Source organism: Chiloscyllium plagiosum, unplaced genomic scaffold, assembly GCF_037043375.1.
Source record: "Chiloscyllium plagiosum isolate Xiang-an unplaced genomic scaffold, Cpla_swu_hap1 HiC_scaffold_50, whole genome shotgun sequence".
Lineage (NCBI taxonomy): Eukaryota > Metazoa > Chordata > Chondrichthyes > Orectolobiformes > Hemiscylliidae > Chiloscyllium > Chiloscyllium plagiosum.
The window spans coordinates 54,710,191-54,729,910 of record NW_028270188.1 but is presented as its reverse complement, the minus strand read 5'-3'; the positions used below and the strand labels follow the sequence as shown (position 1 = coordinate 54,729,910).

Sequence of the window (19,720 nt, the reverse complement as noted above, 5' to 3'; positions counted from 1 at the left end):
CGATTGCTCGTTTATTTAACTGAGCCACTTTCACCACCCTACCCCCAACCCAGTTCACGCTCCCGATCCTCAATGTGCTCTCTATCTCTCCCTTCAGTTTAAGCCGCCCCTTTCCTGAGCTTGGACGCATCGTATGTTCAGGTCGAGACGCTCAGTTGTTGTGCGGAGACTGTGGCAGAGTCGTTGCCCGTCTGTGACGGGTCCCAAGCCCGGAGGGGAGAATGTGGATCAGGAGGCGCTGAGCGGCCTGAAGCTTGCCACCCACTCCCTCTTCAAGCGGCTGAGGGACGAGCAGCTGGAGCTGTTGGCGCTGGCGCTGGAAGCCCAAGACACCGATGACCGCACCGACTGTGTCTGCTTCCCCAGGAGCGAGCTGCGGATCGGGAAGCAGCATTACTGGCCTCAGCTGCTGACCTGCAAACTGTTCCGCTGGCCCGACCTGAAACACCTTTACCAGCTCAAGTGCCTGTGCATCTGTGACTGCTGCTGGAGGGCTTCTGGGAACAACACCACAGTCTGCTGTAACCCTTACCACTTCAGCAGGCTGTGTGAGCCAGGTAACTGCCTGGGCGCTGGGCAATTGGACTTGGATTTCATTCACGGTAGTCACATAGAGTCAGAGAGCTGGACAGCACAGAATCAGACCCTTCGGCCCATCTCGTCCAGGCTGGCCAGATTTCCCAAATTAATCTAGTCCCGTTTAGAGACATACAGCACAGAAACAGACCCTTCAGCCCATCTTGTCCCTGCCCACCAGATTTCCCAAATTAATCTAGTCCCGTTTAGAGACATACAGCACAAGAGACAGACCCTTCAGCCCATCTTGTCCATGCCCACCAGATATCCTACATTAATCTAGTCCCGTTTAGAGACATACAGCACAGAAACAGACCCTTCAGCCCATCTAGTCCATGCCGACTGGATATCTTAAATTAGTCTAGCCCCGTTTAAAGTCATACAGCACATTCAGCACAAAATCAGACCCATCGGCCCACCTCGTCCCTGCCCACCAGATTTCCCAAATTAATCTAGTCCCGTTTAGAGACATACAGCACAAGAGACAGACCCTTCAGCCCATCTCGTCCCTGCCCACTAGATTTCCCAAATTAATCTAGTCCCGTTTAGAGACATACAGCACAAGAGACAGACCCTTCAGCCCATCTCGTCCATGCCCACCAGATTTCCCAAATTAATCTAGTCCCGTTTAGAGACATACAGCACAAGAGACAGACCCTTCAGCCCATCTCGTCCATGCCCACCAGATTTCCCAAATTAATCTAGTCCCGTTTAGAGACATACAGCACAGAAACAGACCCTTCAGCCCATCTCGTCCATGCCGACTGGATATCTTAAATTAGTCTAGCCCCGTTTAAAGTCATACAGCACATACAGCACAGAATCAGACCCTTCAGCCCATCTCGTCCATGCCGACTGGATATCTTAAATTAGTCTAGCCCCGTTTAAAGTCATACAGCACATACAGCACAGAATCAGACCCTTCGGCCCATCTCGTTCATGCCGATCAGATATCCCACATTAATCTAGTCCCGTTTAGAGACATACAGTACAGAAACAGGGGCAGGAAAATTGACATTTCGGGCAAAAGCCCTTTGTCAGGAACCTTCCTGATGAAGGGCTTTTGCCCGAAATGTCGATTTTCCTGCTCCTCGGATGCTGCCTGACCTGCTGTGCTTTTCCAGCGCCACACTCTGATCTAAACTCTGGTTTCCAGCATCTGCAGTCCTCACTTTCGCCCAGCACAGAAACAGACCCTTTGGCCCATCTTGTCCATGTTGACCGGATATCCCAAATTAATCTAGTCCCGTTTAGAGTCAAACTGCATGGAAACAGACCCTTCGGCCCATCTCGTCCATGCCGACCGGATATCCCACATTAATCTAGTCCCATTGAGAGTCCTAAAGACCTTGGTAGCGATGCTCTTGCCTAGAGTACACCCTGCAACGTAACCTGCCTGCCTCTGTCTCAGGCTTTCTGATCCATATATCCTTGCTGAACCATGACCTGCCCGTACTGCTTGTAAACAAAGCTTTTCACTGTCCCTCAGCTCACGTGACAATCAATCAATTAGTAAATGAATCAGATGTCCAGCATAGAAACAGACCCTTCAGCCCAATTTGCCAGGACCCGGCCCATATCCCTCCAAACCCTTCCTATTCACGTTCCCATCCAGATGCCTTTTCAATGCTGTCATTGTACCAGCCTCCACCACTTCCTCTGGCAGCTCATTCCACACACACATCATCCTCTGTGTGAAAAAGTTGCCCCTCAGGCCCCTTTCCCCTCTCACCCTAAACCTATGCCCCTCTAGTTCTGGACTCCCCCGACCCCAGGGAAAAGACCTTGTCTATTTACCCTACCCCGTAACCCTCATGATTTTATGAGGTCACCCCTCAGCTTCCGACACTCCAGGGGAAAACAGCCCCGGCCTGTGTAACCTCTCCCGCTAGCTCAAACCCTCCAACGTCCTTTTCTGAACCCTTTCAAGTTTCGCAACATCCTTCCATCTCCCAGGCCCCGCTGTCAAGGAAAGGCCACCAGCGTTCTCAAAGATCCACCCCACCCCGGCAATGTTTCTCTACAACCTCTACCATCGGGGAGAAGGTACAGAAGCCTGAACACACGCACCAGCCGTTTTCGAAACAGCTTCTACCCTCCTGTTGTTAGAATACTGAATGGACTCACAAACTCTTAACATTCGCCCGTCCCTGTGTTTTTGTTTCTGCCGCTGTTTACCTATTATTTACTTATCTCTGCGATTTAACTCTGTGATCTGTCTGTATTGCTCGCAAGACAAAGCTTTTCACTCTGTCTCAGGTCCACGGGACAATAAATTCAATTCAATTCGACATTTTTTTTTACAATGTGGAAACAGGCCCTTCGGCCCAACAAGTCCACACCGACCCTCCGAAGCGTAACCCACCCATACCCCTACATTTACCCCTTACCTAACACTACGGGCAATTTAGCATGGCCAATTCACCCTAACCTGCACGTCTTTGGACTGTGGGAGGAAACCGGAACACCCGGAGGAAACCCACGCAGACACGGGGAGAACGTGCAAACTCCACACAGTCAGTCGCCTGAGGCGGGAATCGAACCCGGGTCTCTGGCGCTGCGAGGCAGCAGTGCTGACCACTGTGCCACCGTGCCCGCCCCAAACATACCTGAGGACAGTGAAAAGCTTTGTTTTGCGAGCAATTTCGAGCAAAGACATCCAGATCACAGGGTGCTTAGACAGAGCACAGCAGATGAACAAAGTGAGAGCAACGTCATCTGAAGTTAGAGAGGTCCATGCAGCAATCTCATAATGGAACCTAGCCACGCAGTGAAGAATCACCCCGCGTCGGAATCTGTTAAAATTCAAGAGACCATCAACGATCCCAGAGGTCACGATTTGAACACCTTTATTCTGCAAGGAGAAAGGGACGACTGCAGACGCTGGAGGTCAGAGTTGAGAGGGCGGCGCTGGAAAAGCACAGCAGGTCGGACAGCGCCCGAGGAGCAGGAGAATCGACATTTTCCTGGTTCTCCTGCCCCCCGGACGCTGCCTGACCTGCTGCATGTTTCCAGCACCCGCCCTCTCGCCTTTATTCTTGAATTCCAACACAGGATATGAAAACCAACAGCCACTTACAGCCCCTTTCTCTTCAAACTTATCGTTTACCTCCCACTCTACAATACTAGTCCGACTTTTTAAAACAAAAAATCCGGATTAAGGTTTACAGAAAAACAACACATTGTCACGTTTCAAAACCAGCCAGCTTAGCCGATTCCTCCCTGTCGGTTTCCCTCTGTGGATGTTCTCGATGTCCTGCTGTGCAAACCCCCCACAAAGGTGGGGTCCCTTTCAGAGAGCTCTTCAGATCCTTCTGCCCAACCAGTCCGTCATCACTAAACTAGCCCCACGTCTGCCCGCTCATAGCCCATATCCCCTTCCTATCATCCGAATGCCTTTTAAGCCTTGTAACTGCACCCACGCCCACCACTTCCTCTGGGAGTTCATTCCACACACGCACCATCCTCTCTGCAAAAGAAATTGCCCCTCATTTTAGCAGTCAACGGTTGTTGGTCTTTGGCAGTTCTCCCCCTAACTGTTCAAAATGTCAAATTGTTTTATACCCCAAAACATTGGATCATTTTAATATTATCAAAGTACTAACTTCCAGTTTGATTGGATTTTGGTATCTTGGGGCATAATTTAAACCGATGGGATTTTGGTACCGTGGGGCATAATTTAAACCGATTGAAGTTTGGTATCTTGGGGCATAATTTAAACTGATTGGATTTTGATATCTTGGGGCATAATTTTCACCGATTGGAGTTTGGAATCTTGGGGCATAATTTTCACCGATTGGCCGAATTCAAATTTTGTTTTTGTTTCATGGCAACCCAGATGCTGCTATATGTTTCGATCAACATTGTTACCTTGTTCAGGGCTCTCTGTGCTGTATCAATCTGTGTCGAACCTTCTCGGCTCTCCCCAAGGTACAGTACACCTCCACACCTTCATAAGCCATGGACGGAAGGTCGGTTTGCGAGACGGACTGGGCTGTGTTCACAATTCTCTGGAGTTTCTCACGGGTCCTGGGCGGACCAGTTGCTGTACCAAGCCATGATGTGCCTGGAGAGGATCCTTTCTCCGGTGCATCTGTGAGGGTCCTTATGGATGGGCCGAATTTTCGTCACCCCCTGAGGAACAAGAGATGTGGTTGTGACCCCTTGACTGCCCCGTCGAGGCCGGGAGGGGGGGGGGCGGACCAGGACAGATCGTTCTGGGCGTGCCCCCCACCCCCCACCCGCTCCTTGCTTCCTGAAGCTGATGATTGGCTCTCTAGATGTTGGCTATCTGACTGACCCTGGTGGTGTCATCGACGAACTCTGTAGATGGCATTTGCTCGGAATTTGGTCACGCGCTCCTGGGTGCACAGTAGGGGGCTGAGAACGCCGGAGAGCTACAGCGTTGGGGGCTATTATGGAGGAGGTTGCAATTCCCGATTGGAGGTTGGAATGGGGGGGATAGGGGGGCAATTACTTCCAATCACAGTACAGCATGGAAACAGACCCTTCCGCCCAACCAGTCCGTCATCACTGAACTAGCCCCACGCCTCTCTGCTCCTGGCCCAGACCCCCTTCCTATCATCCGAATGCCTTTTAAACCTTGTAACTCTACCCACGTCCACCACTTCCTCAGGAGGTTCATTCCACACACGCACCGTCCTCTCTGCAAAAGAAATTGCCCCTCGTTATGGCTTTTTAAAGATCTTTTCTCCTCTCGCCCTAAAAATTATGCCCCCCCTAGTCCTGAAATCCCCCACCCTAGGGAAAAAAAATCTACCATTCACCTCCTCTATATCCCTCTCACCTTAAACCTACACCTCCCCCCACTCTGGGAAAATGCATCCCTATCCATGCCTCTCTGTTAGACTGCCTTTGATCAGAACAACCCTTTTTGAAGTAATGACCAAGAGGATTGATGAGGTCAGAGCGGTGGATGTGATCTATATGGACTTCAGTAAAGCGTTCGACAAAGTTCCTCATAGTTAGCAAGGTTAGGACTCACAGAATACAGGGAGAACTAGCCATTTGGAGACAGAACTGGCTCAAAGGTAGAAGACGGAGGGTGGTGGTGGAGGGTTGTTTTTCAGACTGGAGGCCTGTGACCAGTGGAGTGCCACAAGGATCGGTGCTGGGTCCTCTACTTTTCATCATTTATATAAATGATTTGGATGTGAGTATAAGAGGTACAGTTAGTAAGTTTGCAGATGACACCAAAGTCGGAGGTGTCGTGGACAGCGAAGAGGGTTACCTCAGATTACAACAGGATCTGGACCAGATGGGCCAATGGGCTGAGAAGTGGCAGATGGAGTTTAATTCAGATAAATGTGAGGTGCTGCATTTCGGGAAAGCAAATCTTAGCAGGACTTATACACTTAATGGTAAGGTCCGAGGGAGTGTTGCTGAACAAAGAGACCTTGGAGTGCAGGTTCATAGCTCCTTGAAAGTGCAGTCACAGGTAGATAGGATAATGAAGGCGGCGTTTGGTAAGATTTCCTTTATTGGTCAGAGTATTGAGTACAGGAGTTGGGAGGTCATGTTGCGGCTGTACAGGACATTGGTTAGGCCACTTTTGGAATATTGCGTTCAATTCTGGTCTCCCTGCTGTAGGAAGGACATTGTGAAACTTGAAAGGGTTCAGAAAAGATTTACAAGGACATTGAACGGTTTGAGCTACAGGGAGAGGCTGGATAGGCTGGGGCTGTTGTCGCTGGAAAAACCATTCGATGTCTTTATTGGTGTTTATGTCAAGCAGAGGAATCATATTGAGTTTGAAATAATCTCCCTTGCTCCATTTCAGTCGATCCCAAGGCTGTGTGGCGGTCTGGAGTCACGTGTAGGCCCAGACTAGGGTAAGGGCGGCAGATCTCTTCCTCCCCTCAGTGCACGCCCAACAGTCGTAACGGTTACCCTCCCCGAGGTTGGCTCGAGTGAATTTAAATTCCATTCTGAGGGGGTCACATGTTCCCCCATCCCAAGAGTAGGCCAATTAGCCTCTGGATCGCGAGGCCGGTGTCATTCCCAGCATGCACCTCTGCTAGGCCCTGCTTATGATTATGTCGATGGCTCAGGTTGTTTTATTTTAACGGTCAGGTCTAACCTCCCTTTCTTTCTCTCCACTCCCCCCACCCCTTCACAGAAACCCCTCCACCTCCGTACTCAAAACTGTTGCTAAGCAACCATAGGAAGAGCGTCGATGGTAGGTTCAATTTCTGGTTTCCATTATACACCGCCCCCCCCCCCCCCCCACCCCCCAGCCTGTGAGGTGGGTTGAGCAGGGGGAGGGGTTATTTTCGGGAGGGTTGGTGTTGGGGAAGGATTGGGGCAGACAGTGATATTTTGCAGAGCCTTCGCTGAAGACCGAGATGTTTAATCAGGAAGCCAATCCTGCGTAGAATGCCGACAGTGTGGAAGCAGGCCATTCAGCCCTTCCCGACCACTCCGAAGATCGTCCCGCCCGACACACCCGGCAACCCCGCATTTACCATGGCCAATCCACCCTAACCTGCACATCCCTGGACACTATGGGACAATTTAGCATGGCCAATCCACCCTAACCTGTACATCCCTGGGCACTACGGGACAATTTAGCATGGCCAATCCACCCTAACCTGCACATCCCTGGGCACTACGGGACAATTTGGCGTGGCCAATCCACCCTAACCTGCACATCCCTGGGCACTATGGGACAATTTAGCATGGCCAATCCACCCTAACCTGCACATCCCTGGACACTATGGGACAATTTAGCATGGCCAATCCACCCTAACCTGCACATCCCTGGATACTATGGGACAATTTAGCATGGCAAATCCACCCTAACCTGCACATCCCTGGGCACTATGGGACAATTTGGCATGGCCAATCCACCCTAACCTGCACATCCCTGGGGCACTACGGGACAATTTAGCATGGCCATTCCACCCTAACCTGCACATCCCTGGGCACTATGGGACAATTTAGCATGGCCAATCCACCCTAACCTGCACATCCCTGGGCACTATGGGACAATTTAGCATGGCCAATCCACCCTAACCTGCACATCCCTGGGGCACTACGGGACAATTTAGCATGGCCAATCCACCCTAACCTGCACATCCCTGGGCACTATGGGACAATTTAGCATGGCCAATCCACCCTAACCTGCACATCCCTGGGCACTATGGGACAATTTAGCATGGCCAATCCACCCTAACCTGCACATCCCTGGACACTATGGGACAATTTAGCATTGCCAATCCACCATAACCTGCACATCCCTGGGCACTACGGGACAATTTAGCATGGCCAATTCACCCTAACCTGCACATCCCTGGACACTACGGGACAATTTAGCATGGCCAATCCACCCTAACCTGCACATCCCTGGGCACTATGGGACAATTTAGCATGGTCAATCCACCCTAACCTGCACATCCCTGGGCACTATGGGACAATTTAGCATGGCCAATCCACCCTAACCTGCACATCCCTGAACACTAAGGGACAATTTAGCATGGCCAATCCACCCTAACTTGCACATCCCTGGGCAATATGGGACAAATTTAGCATGGCCAATCCACCCTAACCTGCACATCCCTGGGCACTACGGGACAATTTATCACGGCCAATCCACCCTAACTTGCACATCCCTGGGCACTAGGGGACAATTTAGCATGGCCAATCCACCCTAACCTGCACATCCCTGGGCACTACGGGACAATTTAGCATGACCAATCCACCCTAACCTGCACATCCCTGGGCACTACGGGACAATTTAGCATGGCCAATCCACCCTAACCTGTACATCCCTGGACACTATGGGACAATCTAGCATGGCCAATCCACCCTAACCTGTACATCCCTGGACACTATGGGACAATTTAGCATGGCCAATCCACCCTAACCTGCACATCCCTGAACACTATGGGACAATCTAGCAGGGACAATCTAGCATGGCCAATCCACCCTAACCTGCACATCCCTGGGCACTATGGGACAATTTAGCATGGCCAATCCACCCTAACCTGCACATCCCTGGACACTATGGGACAATTTAGCATGGCCAATCCACCCTAACCTGCACATCCCTGAATAATACGGTACATTTTAGCATGGCCAATCCACCCTAACCTGCACATCCCTGGGCACAATATGACAATTTAGCATGGCCAATCCACCCTAACCTGCACATCCCTGGACACTATGGGACAATTTAGCATGGCCAATCCACCGTAACCTGCACATCCCTGGGCACTACGGGACAATTTAGCATGGCCAATCCACCCTAACCTGCATATCCCTGGACACTACGGGACAATTTAGCATGGCCAATTCACCCTAACCTGCACATCCCTGAACACTATGGGACAATTTAGTATGGCCAATCCACCCTAACTTGCACATCCCTGGGCAATATGGGACAAATTTAGCATGGCCAATCCACCCTAACCTGCACATCCCTGGGCACTACGGGACAATTTATCACGGCCAATCCACCCTAACTTGCACATCCCTGGGCACTAGGGGACAATTTAGCATGGCCAATCCACCCTAACCTGCACATCCCTGAACACTATGGGACAATCTAACATGGCCAGTCCACCCTAACCTGCACATCCCTGAACACTATGGGACAATCTAGCATGGCCAATCCACCCTAACCTGCACATCCCTGAACACTATGGGACAATCTAGCATGGCCAATCCACCCTAACCTGCACATCCCTGAACACTATGGGACAATCTAGCATGGCCAATCCACCCTAACCTGCACATCCCTGGACACTATGGGACAATTTAGCATGGCCAATCCACCCTAACCTGCACATCCCTGGGCACTATGGGACAATTTAGCATGACCAATCCACCCTAACCTGCACATCCCTGAACACTATGGGACAATCTAGCATGGCCAATCCACCCGAACCTGCACATCCCTGAACACTATGGGACAATCTAGCATGGCCAATCCACCCTAACCTGCTCATCCCTGGACACTATGGGACAATTTAGCATGGCCAATCCAGCCTAACCTGCACATCCCTGGGCACTATGGGACAATTTAGCATGGCCAACCCACCCTAACCTGCACATCCCTGGACACTATGGGACAGTTTAGCATGGCCAATCCACCCTGACCTGCACATCCCTGGGCATTACGGGACAATTTAGCATGGCCAATCCACCCTAACCTGCACATCCCTGGACACTATGGGACAATTTAGCATGGCCAATCCACCCTAACCTGCACATCCCTGGGCACTATGGGACAATTTAGCATGGCCAATCCACCCTAACCTGCACATCCCTGGGCACTACGGGACAATTTAGCATGGCCAATCCACCCTAACCTGCACATCCCTGGGCACTATGGGACAATTTAGCATGGCCAATCCACCCTAACCTGCACATCCCTGGGCACTATGGGACAATTTAGCATGGCCAATCCACCCTAACCTGCACATCCCTGGGCACTACGGGATAATTTAGCATGGCCAACCCACCCTAACCTGCACATCCCTGGGCACTACGGGACAATCTAGCATGGCCAATCCACCCTAACCTGCACATCCTGGGCACTACGGGACAATTTAGCATGGCCAATCCACCCTAACCTGCACATCCCTGGGCACTACGGGACAATCTAGCATGGCCAATCCACCGTAACCATTTGACATCAACCTCAGTGCAGACCAAGAAGCTTGCAGGGGTAGAGGTCAGAGGGCAAAGGGGAAGGAGAAAACAATAAATAGAGGAGGTGAGGGTGGGCACAGTTTCAGAGGAGAGATCAACCATTAGAAACTGAGATAGAGTCATACAGCACGGAAACAGACCTTTTTATCCCAACCTGTCCATGCCGCACAGGGCCCATATCCCTCCAATCCCTTCCTATTCACTTCCCCATCCAGATGCCTTTTAAATGGTGTCATTGTACCAGCCTCCACCACTTCCTCTGGCAGCTCATTCCATACACGCGCCACCCTCTGTGTGAACAAGGTGCCCACTTTCCCCTCACTCTCCTTAAACCTACGCCCGTCTGGTTTTGGACTCGCTTATCCTGGTGGGGGGGGGGGGGATAAGTGAGAGGGAGTTCCTTCTCTCTGAGCGTGCGAGTCTGAGGGATACTCCCCTCCCTTACCAGAGGCTGAGGGAGATGTGCCAAGGTTGAGGACTAAGACGGTGAGGCGAAGGCTACAAAAACTACGAGAGCACATTCAATGGGCCGAAGGCCAATTTCTCGGAATGTGTATTTCTTCCGAAGGGGATTTCAAAATTTCACACACACCCCCAGCGCAGGATGAAGGGTAATCACGTGGAGGACTCACAGGAATTGAGGCTTGGTGGAAGTTAGCAGGAGGTCAATCAGCCCTTGTGATTCTAGCCAGGTCCCTGTGAGTCCCACTCCCTCTCCCTGAAACAGGGGGCTTTCTGAGCAGCGTCTGAAGACTGGAAAGGTGAGGTAATTGCTGGTTCCTCTCTGCCGTCCCTAGACCCAACTGAACGTGAGACCACACACCAACTCAGAAGGAATGAGCCTACCAACCACCAGAATCCAGACTGGCTGGGTAAGATTAGACAGCTGTCTTCACACGGGGAGAGGGCCAGAGATTTGCTGAGGGAGAGGGCGCCGTCGGAGGGTCAGTGCTGAGGGAGCGGGCGCTGTCGGAGGGGCAGTGCTGAGGGAGTGGGTGCTGTGGGAGGGTCAGTGCTGAGGGAGTGGGCGCTGTCGGAGGGTCAGTGCTGAGGGAGTGGGTGCTGTGGGAGGGTCAGTGCTGAGGGAGTGTGCGCTGTGGGAGGGTCAGTGCTGAGGGAGTGGGTGCTGTGGGAGGGTCAGTGCTGAGGGAGTGTGCGCTGTGGGAGGGTCAGTGCTGAGGGAGCGGGCGCTGTCGGAGGGTCAGTGCTGAGGGAGTGGGTGCTGTCGGAGGGTCAGTGCTGAGGGAGCGGGTGCTGTCGGAGGGTCAGTGCTGAGGGAGTGGGCGCTGTCGGAGGGTCAGTGCTGAGGGAGTGGATGCTGTCGGAGGGTCAGTGCTGAGGGAGTGGGCGCTGTCGGAGGGTCAGTGCTGAGGGAGTGGGCGCTGTCGGAGGGTTAGTGCTGAGGGAGTGGGCGCTGTCGGAGGGTCAGTGCTGAGGGAGCGGGTGCAGTCGGAGGGTCAGTGCTGAGGGAGCGGATGCTGTGGGAAGGTCAGTGCTGAGGGAGCGGGCGCTGTCGGAGGATCAGTGCTGAGGGAGTGGGCGCTGTGGGTGGGTCAGCGCTGAGGGAGCGGGCGCTGTCGGAGGGTTAGTGCTGAGGGAGTGGGCGCTGTGGGAGGGTCAGTTTTGAGGGAGCGGGTGCTGTCGGAGGGTCAGCGCTGAGGGAGCAGGCGCTGTGGGAGAGTCAGTGCTGAGGGAGTGGGTGCTGTGGGAGGGTCAGTGCTGAGGGAGTGGGTGCTGTCGGAGGGTCAGCGCTGAGGGAGCGGGCACTGTCGGAGGGTCAGTGCTGAGGGAGTGGGCGCTGTCGGAGGGTCAGTGCTGAGGGAGCGGGCGCTGTGGGAGGGTCAGTGCTGAGGGAGTGGGTGCTGTTGGAGGGTCAGTGCTGAGGGAGCGGACACTGTGGGAGTGTCAGTGCTGAGGGAGCGGGCGCTGTGGGAGGGTCAGTGCTGAGGGAGCGGACGCTGTCGGAGGGTCAGTGCTGAGGGAGTGCTACAAAGTCAGAGGTGCTGTCTTTCAGACTTGTGTGTGTTTGGTTTCAAATGTATCTAGATAATCGTTCAGCTGGCTTTGGGGGAGGTATGTGGTACCTTTGGGGTTGGGAGGTGTGAAGAGGATTTCCCTCCTCCGTACAATGGCCCAGAAGGGTCTCCTCAGCCCCCATTCTCAGAAAGATGGCTTCTTCGATTGTCCACCCTCCGACTGTGACCACCCTCGGACAGCAGCGGTTAGCTGTGAGGTGTCCGGTGAGAGGCGCTAGAGAAATGCAGTTACTTGGCTGCCACTGCTTCCCGGCAGGGTTCGGGCCAGTGCTGGTGATGTGGAATGGGAGGCGACAGCGCCAATGAAGCCTGCGGGCTAGGCCTCAGCTCCTATCTGGGGAGCCATTCACCTCTTTCCGAGCCGAGGTGCCGTCGGGGCCTTCCTTGAGTTATTCCTTGTCGAGAAAAGGACCCGAGGGTGGAGACGGGGACAACTCTTGGTGGCCGGGCTGCATTCGAGAGCCTCCTGTGTCCTCCCATCCTGCTTTCAGGAGACAGCTGTCTGGAACAGGAACTGGGCCTTACCTGGTGGGATTTGAACCTTTTTCCTCCTAACCCCCAACCCCATCACAGAGTTGTTTCCCCCCCACCCAGCGACATTCCCAACAGGCCGCAGCCTCACTGACAAAGCTTCGAGTGAGGGGAGAAGCCTGGTTCTGCAGAGAGAGAGGATTCTGTCATCCAGAAGTGTCTATATAAATGAAATAGCTCAGCAGAGATTTGGGTTGCTCTTTACTGACCTCCTCAACAACCTCCCCCAACCCCCTCTGCTGTTTCAGATTCCAGCTCGTTGCTGGTGGCGACCAGAGACGAGCACTGGTGCAGTGTGGCCTACTGGGAGTACCGACGCAGGGTAGGCCGCATGTACGTCGTCCGCGAGACCTCCGTCAGCGTCTTCTGTGACCTGCCGCGCGGGACAGGCTTCTGCCTGGGGCACCTCCACGCCGATGGGAGGCACGAGCTAGTGAGAAGGACCAGGGGCAAGATCGGCGGTGGGATCCTGCTGAGCAAGGAGGGCGATGGGGTCTGGGCCTACAACCGCAGTGAGCACCCCGTCTTCGCCAGCTCACCCACACTGCTGAGGGGCCGGGCGCGGAGCCCCTCCGTGCACAAGGTGTTGCCCGGCTACTCCCTCAAGGTCTTTGACTACCAACGGGCCCGGGCCCTGCAGCGGTCACTGAGCCCTGAGCTCTCCGATGGCCCCTTCGACCCCCACAGTGTCCGCATCAGCTTCGCCAAAGGCTGGGGGCCGTCCTACTCCAGGCAGTTCATCACATCGTGTCCCTGCTGGTTAGAGATACTGCTGAACCACTCCTAATGGGGAATCAGACCCCCACTGACACACAGGCACACACACACACGCACACACACACACTGACATAAACACACACACACTCTGACACACACACACACACTGACACACACACACTGACACACACACTCTGACACACACACACACACTGACACACACACTGACACACACACTCTGACACACACACTCACACACACACACTGACACACACGCACACACTGACACACACACACTGATACACACACTCTGACACACACACACACACTGACACACACACTGACACACACACTCTGACACACACACTCACACACACACACACACACTGACACACACACTGACACACACACTCTGACACACACACTCACACACACACACACACACTGACACACACGCACACACTGACATAAACACACACACACTCTGACACACACACACTGACACACACACTGACACACACACTCTGACACACACACTCTGACACACACACACACACTGACACACACACTGACACACACACTCTGACACACACACTCACACACACACTGACACACACACACACTGACACACACACACACACTGACACACACACTGACACACACACACTGACACACACACTCTGACACACACACACACTGACACACACACTGACACACACACTCTGACACACACACACTGACACACACACTCTGACACACACACACACACTGACACACACACTGACACACACACTCTGACACACACACTCACACACTCACACACACACTGACACACACACACACTGACACACACTGACACATACACAGACACTCTGACACTCACACACTGATACACACACACTGACACACACACACTGACACACACTCACACTGACACACACACACACTTACACACACACACACACACACACTGACACAAACACACACTGACACACACACACACTGACAAACACACACTCACACTGACACACACACACACTTACACACACACACTCACACACTGATACACACACACACTGACACACACACACACTGACACAAACACACACTCACACTGACACACACACACACTTACACACACACACTTACACACACACAGACACACTCACACGCTGACACACACACACTCACATGCTCACACAGACACAGACACACTTACATATTGACACACACACGCGCTCTCTCTCACACATGCACACACTCTCACACTCACACGCACACACTCACACACGCACACACTCTCACACACACACGCACTCACACACACGCACACTGACACACTCACCCACTCACATGCTGACACACACACACTCACATGCTCACACAGACACAGACACACTCACATACTGACACACTCACACATGCTCTCTCTCACACAGACAGACACACACAAACACTCATGCACACAGACACACATACACGCTCTCTCTCAGACAGGCAGACACTCTCACAGACACACACTTTCACATATGCACACACATAAACGCTCTCTCTCAGACAGGCAGACACTCACACAGACACAAATGCACACAGATACACACTCACACACTGACACACTCACTCACTCACACGCTGACACACCCACACTCACATGCTCACACAGACACAGGCACACTCACATATTGACACACACACACGCTCTCTCACACACATGCACACACTCTCACACTGACACACTAACATGCACACACTCTCAACACACACTGACACACGCACACACTCTCATGCACATGCACACTGACACACACACACTGACACACTCACCCACTCACACGCTGACACACACTCACATGCTCACACAGACACACTCACATACTGACACACTCACACATGCACTCTCTCACATAGGCAGACACTCACACACACACTCAAACACTCGCACACACACTCACACACACACATACACGCTCTCTCACACAGGCAGACACTCACACACACACACTTTCACATACACACACACACACACAAACATTCACACACACACACACTCACACACATAAATGCTCTCTCTCAGACAGGCAGACACTCACACAGATACACATGCACACAGATACACACTAACACTGACACACTCTCACTGACACATCACACGCTCACAGAGAGATATAAACTCACAGACAGGCACAGATACACGTTCACACTGACACACACTTATAGACACACCACGCACTCACAGACAGACACAGCAGAGAATCCCACCCAGACCTTTACCCACCTCTATCCGAGTAATCCTGCATTTCCCGTGGCCAATCCACCCTAACCTGCACATCCCTGGGCACTACGGGACAATTTAGCATGGCCAATCCACCCTAACCTGCACATCCCTGGGCACTACGGGACAATTTAGCATGGCCAATCCACCCTAACCTGCACATCCCTGGGCACTATGGGACAATTTAGCATGGCCAATCCACCCTAACCTGCACATCCCTGGACACTACGGGACAATTTAGCATGGCCAATCCACCCTAACCTACACATCCCTGAGAACTACGGGACAATTTAGCATGGCAAATCCACCCTAACCTACACATCCCTGGGAACTACGGGACAATTTCCCATGGCCAATCCACCCTAACCTACACATCCCTGGAAACTACGGGACAATTTCCCATGGCCAATCCACCCTAACCTACACATCCCTGAGAACTACGGGACAATTTAGCATGGCCAATCCACCCTAACCTGCACATCCCTGGGCACTATGGGACAATTTAGCATGGCCAATCCACCCTAACCTGCACATCCCTGGGCACTACGGGACAATTTAGCATGGCCAATCCACCCTAACCTACACATCCCTAGGAACTACGGGACAATTTAGCATGGCAAATCCACCCTAACCTACACATCCCTGGGAACTACGGGACAATTTCCCATGGCCAATCCACCCTAACCTACACATCCCTGGGAACTACGGGACAATTTCCCATGGCCAATCCACCCTAACCTACACATCCCTGAGAACTACGGGACAATTTAGCATGGCCAATCCACCCTAACCTGCACATCCCTGGGCACTATGGGACAATTTAGCATGGCCAATCCACCCTAACCTGCACATCCTTGGGCACTATGGGACAGTTTAGCATGGCCAATCCACCCTAACCTGCACATCCCTGGGCACTACGGGACAATTTAGCATGGCCAATCCACCCTAACCTGCACATCCCTGGGCACTATGGGACAATTTAGCATGGCCAATCCACCCTAACCTGCACATCCCTGGGCACTATGGGACAATTTAGCATGACCAATCCACCCTAACCTGCACATCCCTGGGCACTATGGGACAATTTAGCATGGCCAATCCACCCTAACCTGTACATCCCTGAACACTATGGGACAATTTAGCATGGCCAATCCACCCTAACCTGCACATCCCTGGGCACTATGGGACAATTTAGCATGGCCAATCCACCCTAACCTGTACATCCCTGAACACTATGGGACAATTTAGCACGGCCAATCCACCCTAACCTACACATCCCTGAGAACTACGGGACAATTTAGCATGGTCAATCCACCCTAACCTGCACATCTTTGGACTGTGGGTGGAAACCTGAGCACCCGGAGGAAACCCACACAGACACGGGGAGAATGTGCATTCTCCACACAGAGAGTCGCCCTGAGGCTGGAATCGAACCTGGGTCCCTGGCGCCGTGAGGCAGCGGTGCTAACCACTGAGCCACTGTACCGCCCCTTTCTCTCCGTTCTCAATTCCTGCTCCTTCAAATCCAACCCACGAGTGTGCCCATCTCCCGAGATCAAGGTCTCTCTCTGTGGATGCCACATCACTGGATTATATTTGGAGGGGTGGGGGCAGGATGCCCCTCAGGCTGGTGAAAGGAGCTGATTTCATGCCCACCTCGTACAAGCTGGCAGACACGATCAGCCCTGGCATTGATTGTTGTATAGACCATTCCAGCGCAGTACAGGCCCTTCGGCCCTCGATGTTGTGCCAACCTGTGGAACCAACCTGAAGCCCATCTAACCTACACTATTCCATTCTCGCCCATGTGCCTATCCAATGACTGTTTAAATGCCATTAAATTTGGCGGGTCTAGTACTGTTACAGGCAGTGCATTCCATGTCCCTACTACTCTCTGAGTAAAGAAACTACCTCTGACATCTGTCCTATATCTATCTCCCCTCAATTTAAAGCTATCTCCCCCTGTGCTAGCCATCACCATCTGAGGAAAAAGGCTCTCCCTGTCCATCCTCTCTAACCCTCTGATGATCTTATATGTCAATAAGTTGCCTCTCAGCCATCTTCTCTCTGACAAAAACAGACTCAAGTCCCTCAGCCTTTCCTTGTAAGACCTTCCCTCCACACCAGGCAGTAACATCCTGGTAAATCTCCTCTGACCCTTTCCAAAGCTTCCACATCTTTCTTATATTGTGGTGACCAGAACTGTCTGCAATATTCCAAGTGCGGCCGCACCAGAGTTTTGTACAGTTACAGCATGACCTCATGGTTCCAAAACTCAAACTGTGGGACTTTGTGGGTGTGTGTCTGTATGTGTCAGTGAGAGTGTGTGTGTGTGTGTGTCAGTGAGAGTGTGTGTGTGTGTGTGTCTGTGATTGTGTGTGTGTCTGTATGTGTCAGTGAGAGTGTGTGTGTCTGTATGTGTCTGTCTGTCTGTGACTGTCTGTCTGTGATTGTGTGTCTGTATGTGTGCGTGCGTGTCTGTATGTGATTGTGTGTGTGTCTGTATGTGTGTGTGTGTGTGTCTGTATGTGATTGTGTGTGTGTCTGTATGTGATTGTGTGTGTGTCTGTGTGTGTGTCTGTCTGTGATTGTGTGTGTGTGTGTATGTGATTGTGTGTGTGTGTGTCTGTGTGTCTCCATGTCTGTATGTGTGTGTCTGTCTGTATGTGATTGTGTGTGTGTCTGTGTCTCCGTGTGTGTGTGTGTGTCTGTCTGTGATTGTGTGTGTGTGTGCCTGTATGTGTGTGTCTGTCTGTATGTGATTGTGTGTGTGTCTGTCCATGTGTGTGTGTGTGTCTGTCTGTCTGTGATTGTGTGTGTCTGTGTGTGTGTGTGTGTCTGTCTGTGATTGTGTGTGTGTCTGTGTGTCTGTCTGTGTATGTGTGTGTGTCTGTCTGTGATTGTGTGTGTCTGTGTGTGTGTATGTCTGTGTCTGTCCGTGATTGTGTGTGTGTGTCTGTGTGTGTGTGTGTGGTGGATCTGTGACACTGGAACAATTGAGAGGTTGACTGTTAGGCATTCCAGTGACAATTATTAAAGAGAGTCTTATATGCTATATATCACTATATTTGCTCAGAAAATTAATATAAAGTTTTGTATGTTAAAAACACTACGACTGTAAATAGGGAGAGGCTTCTATTTGTATGCTTTGTGAGGATATTGCAATGACGAATGCACTTGGTTGTATGTTAATGGCCCACGTTAATTTTTAGCTATTCTTGGAGCTGTGCATCAATAAAGTGACATTGGCTCCTACATCTCCCACTGAGAGGGTTTCTGCTTCCTACACAGAAATGGATAACGGACTTCAGTTTGAAAGGAGCGAGGGGTGTTCATCGGGGGCTGCCTCCTCTCTGGTAACTGGGGTGGTGAAGGCTCCTGCCTCACATTGACGCGTGGCCTCTGTCTCCCTCTTCCTCAACCACCACCCCCCCACCCCCCCACCCCCCGTTCCCTCTCCTCCAAACCCCGGCCTCTCCCACAACCTCCCCTCCATTCCTCAAAACCCTTCTCCCCCTCGACTGCGCCGTAACATGGAGGTGCCGGGGTTGGAGCAGGGCGGACAAAGTCAGAGCCCGCGCAAGGCCAGGTCACGGTCTAATGGGTTTGTTTGCAACCAGAAGCCTTTGGAGGGCAGGTCCTTCGTCGGGTGAACTCAGGACGGAGAGGGGGTGATGGCGAGGGGAGGCGCAGGGCACGCGTGTGTGGAAGGAGCTGCCAGGAGAAGTGCAGGGGGCAGCTACCAGTGACAACATATAGCGGGGCATCTGGATGGTGACATGAACAGGAGGGTGTTAGAGGCATGTGGGGCCCAGACTGAGGTAAGGACGGCAGATATTCACCCCCAATTAGTGACACCCCCACCACAACAGGCTTTACCACAATTGATGATGAGACTAGATTTCCAAAACCA

General features: G+C 52.3%; 1 protein-coding gene across 3 annotated transcripts in view; it reads left to right on the top strand.

Annotated features, from left to right (window-relative positions):
- The window catches only part of LOC122547673 (SMAD family member 6-like), a 20,463-nt gene extending 1,401 nt beyond the window's left edge, over positions 1–19,062 (top strand). For 2 of the 3 annotated variants that reach the window (XM_087985063.1, XM_087985062.1), the window contains exons 2-5: positions 98–557; positions 6,716–6,775; positions 11,049–11,123; positions 13,067–19,062. In XM_087985063.1, the coding sequence (XP_087841189.1) occupies positions 134–557; positions 6,716–6,775; positions 11,049–11,123; positions 13,067–13,605 (1,098 nt within the window). In that variant the 5' untranslated portion in view covers positions 98–133 and the 3' untranslated portion in view covers positions 13,606–19,062. The remainder of the gene's footprint in view (positions 1–97; positions 558–6,715; positions 6,776–11,048; positions 11,124–13,066) is intronic. The other variant, XM_087985064.1, reaches the window with a different exon arrangement.
- Positions 19,063–19,720: the final 658 nt, after the last annotated feature.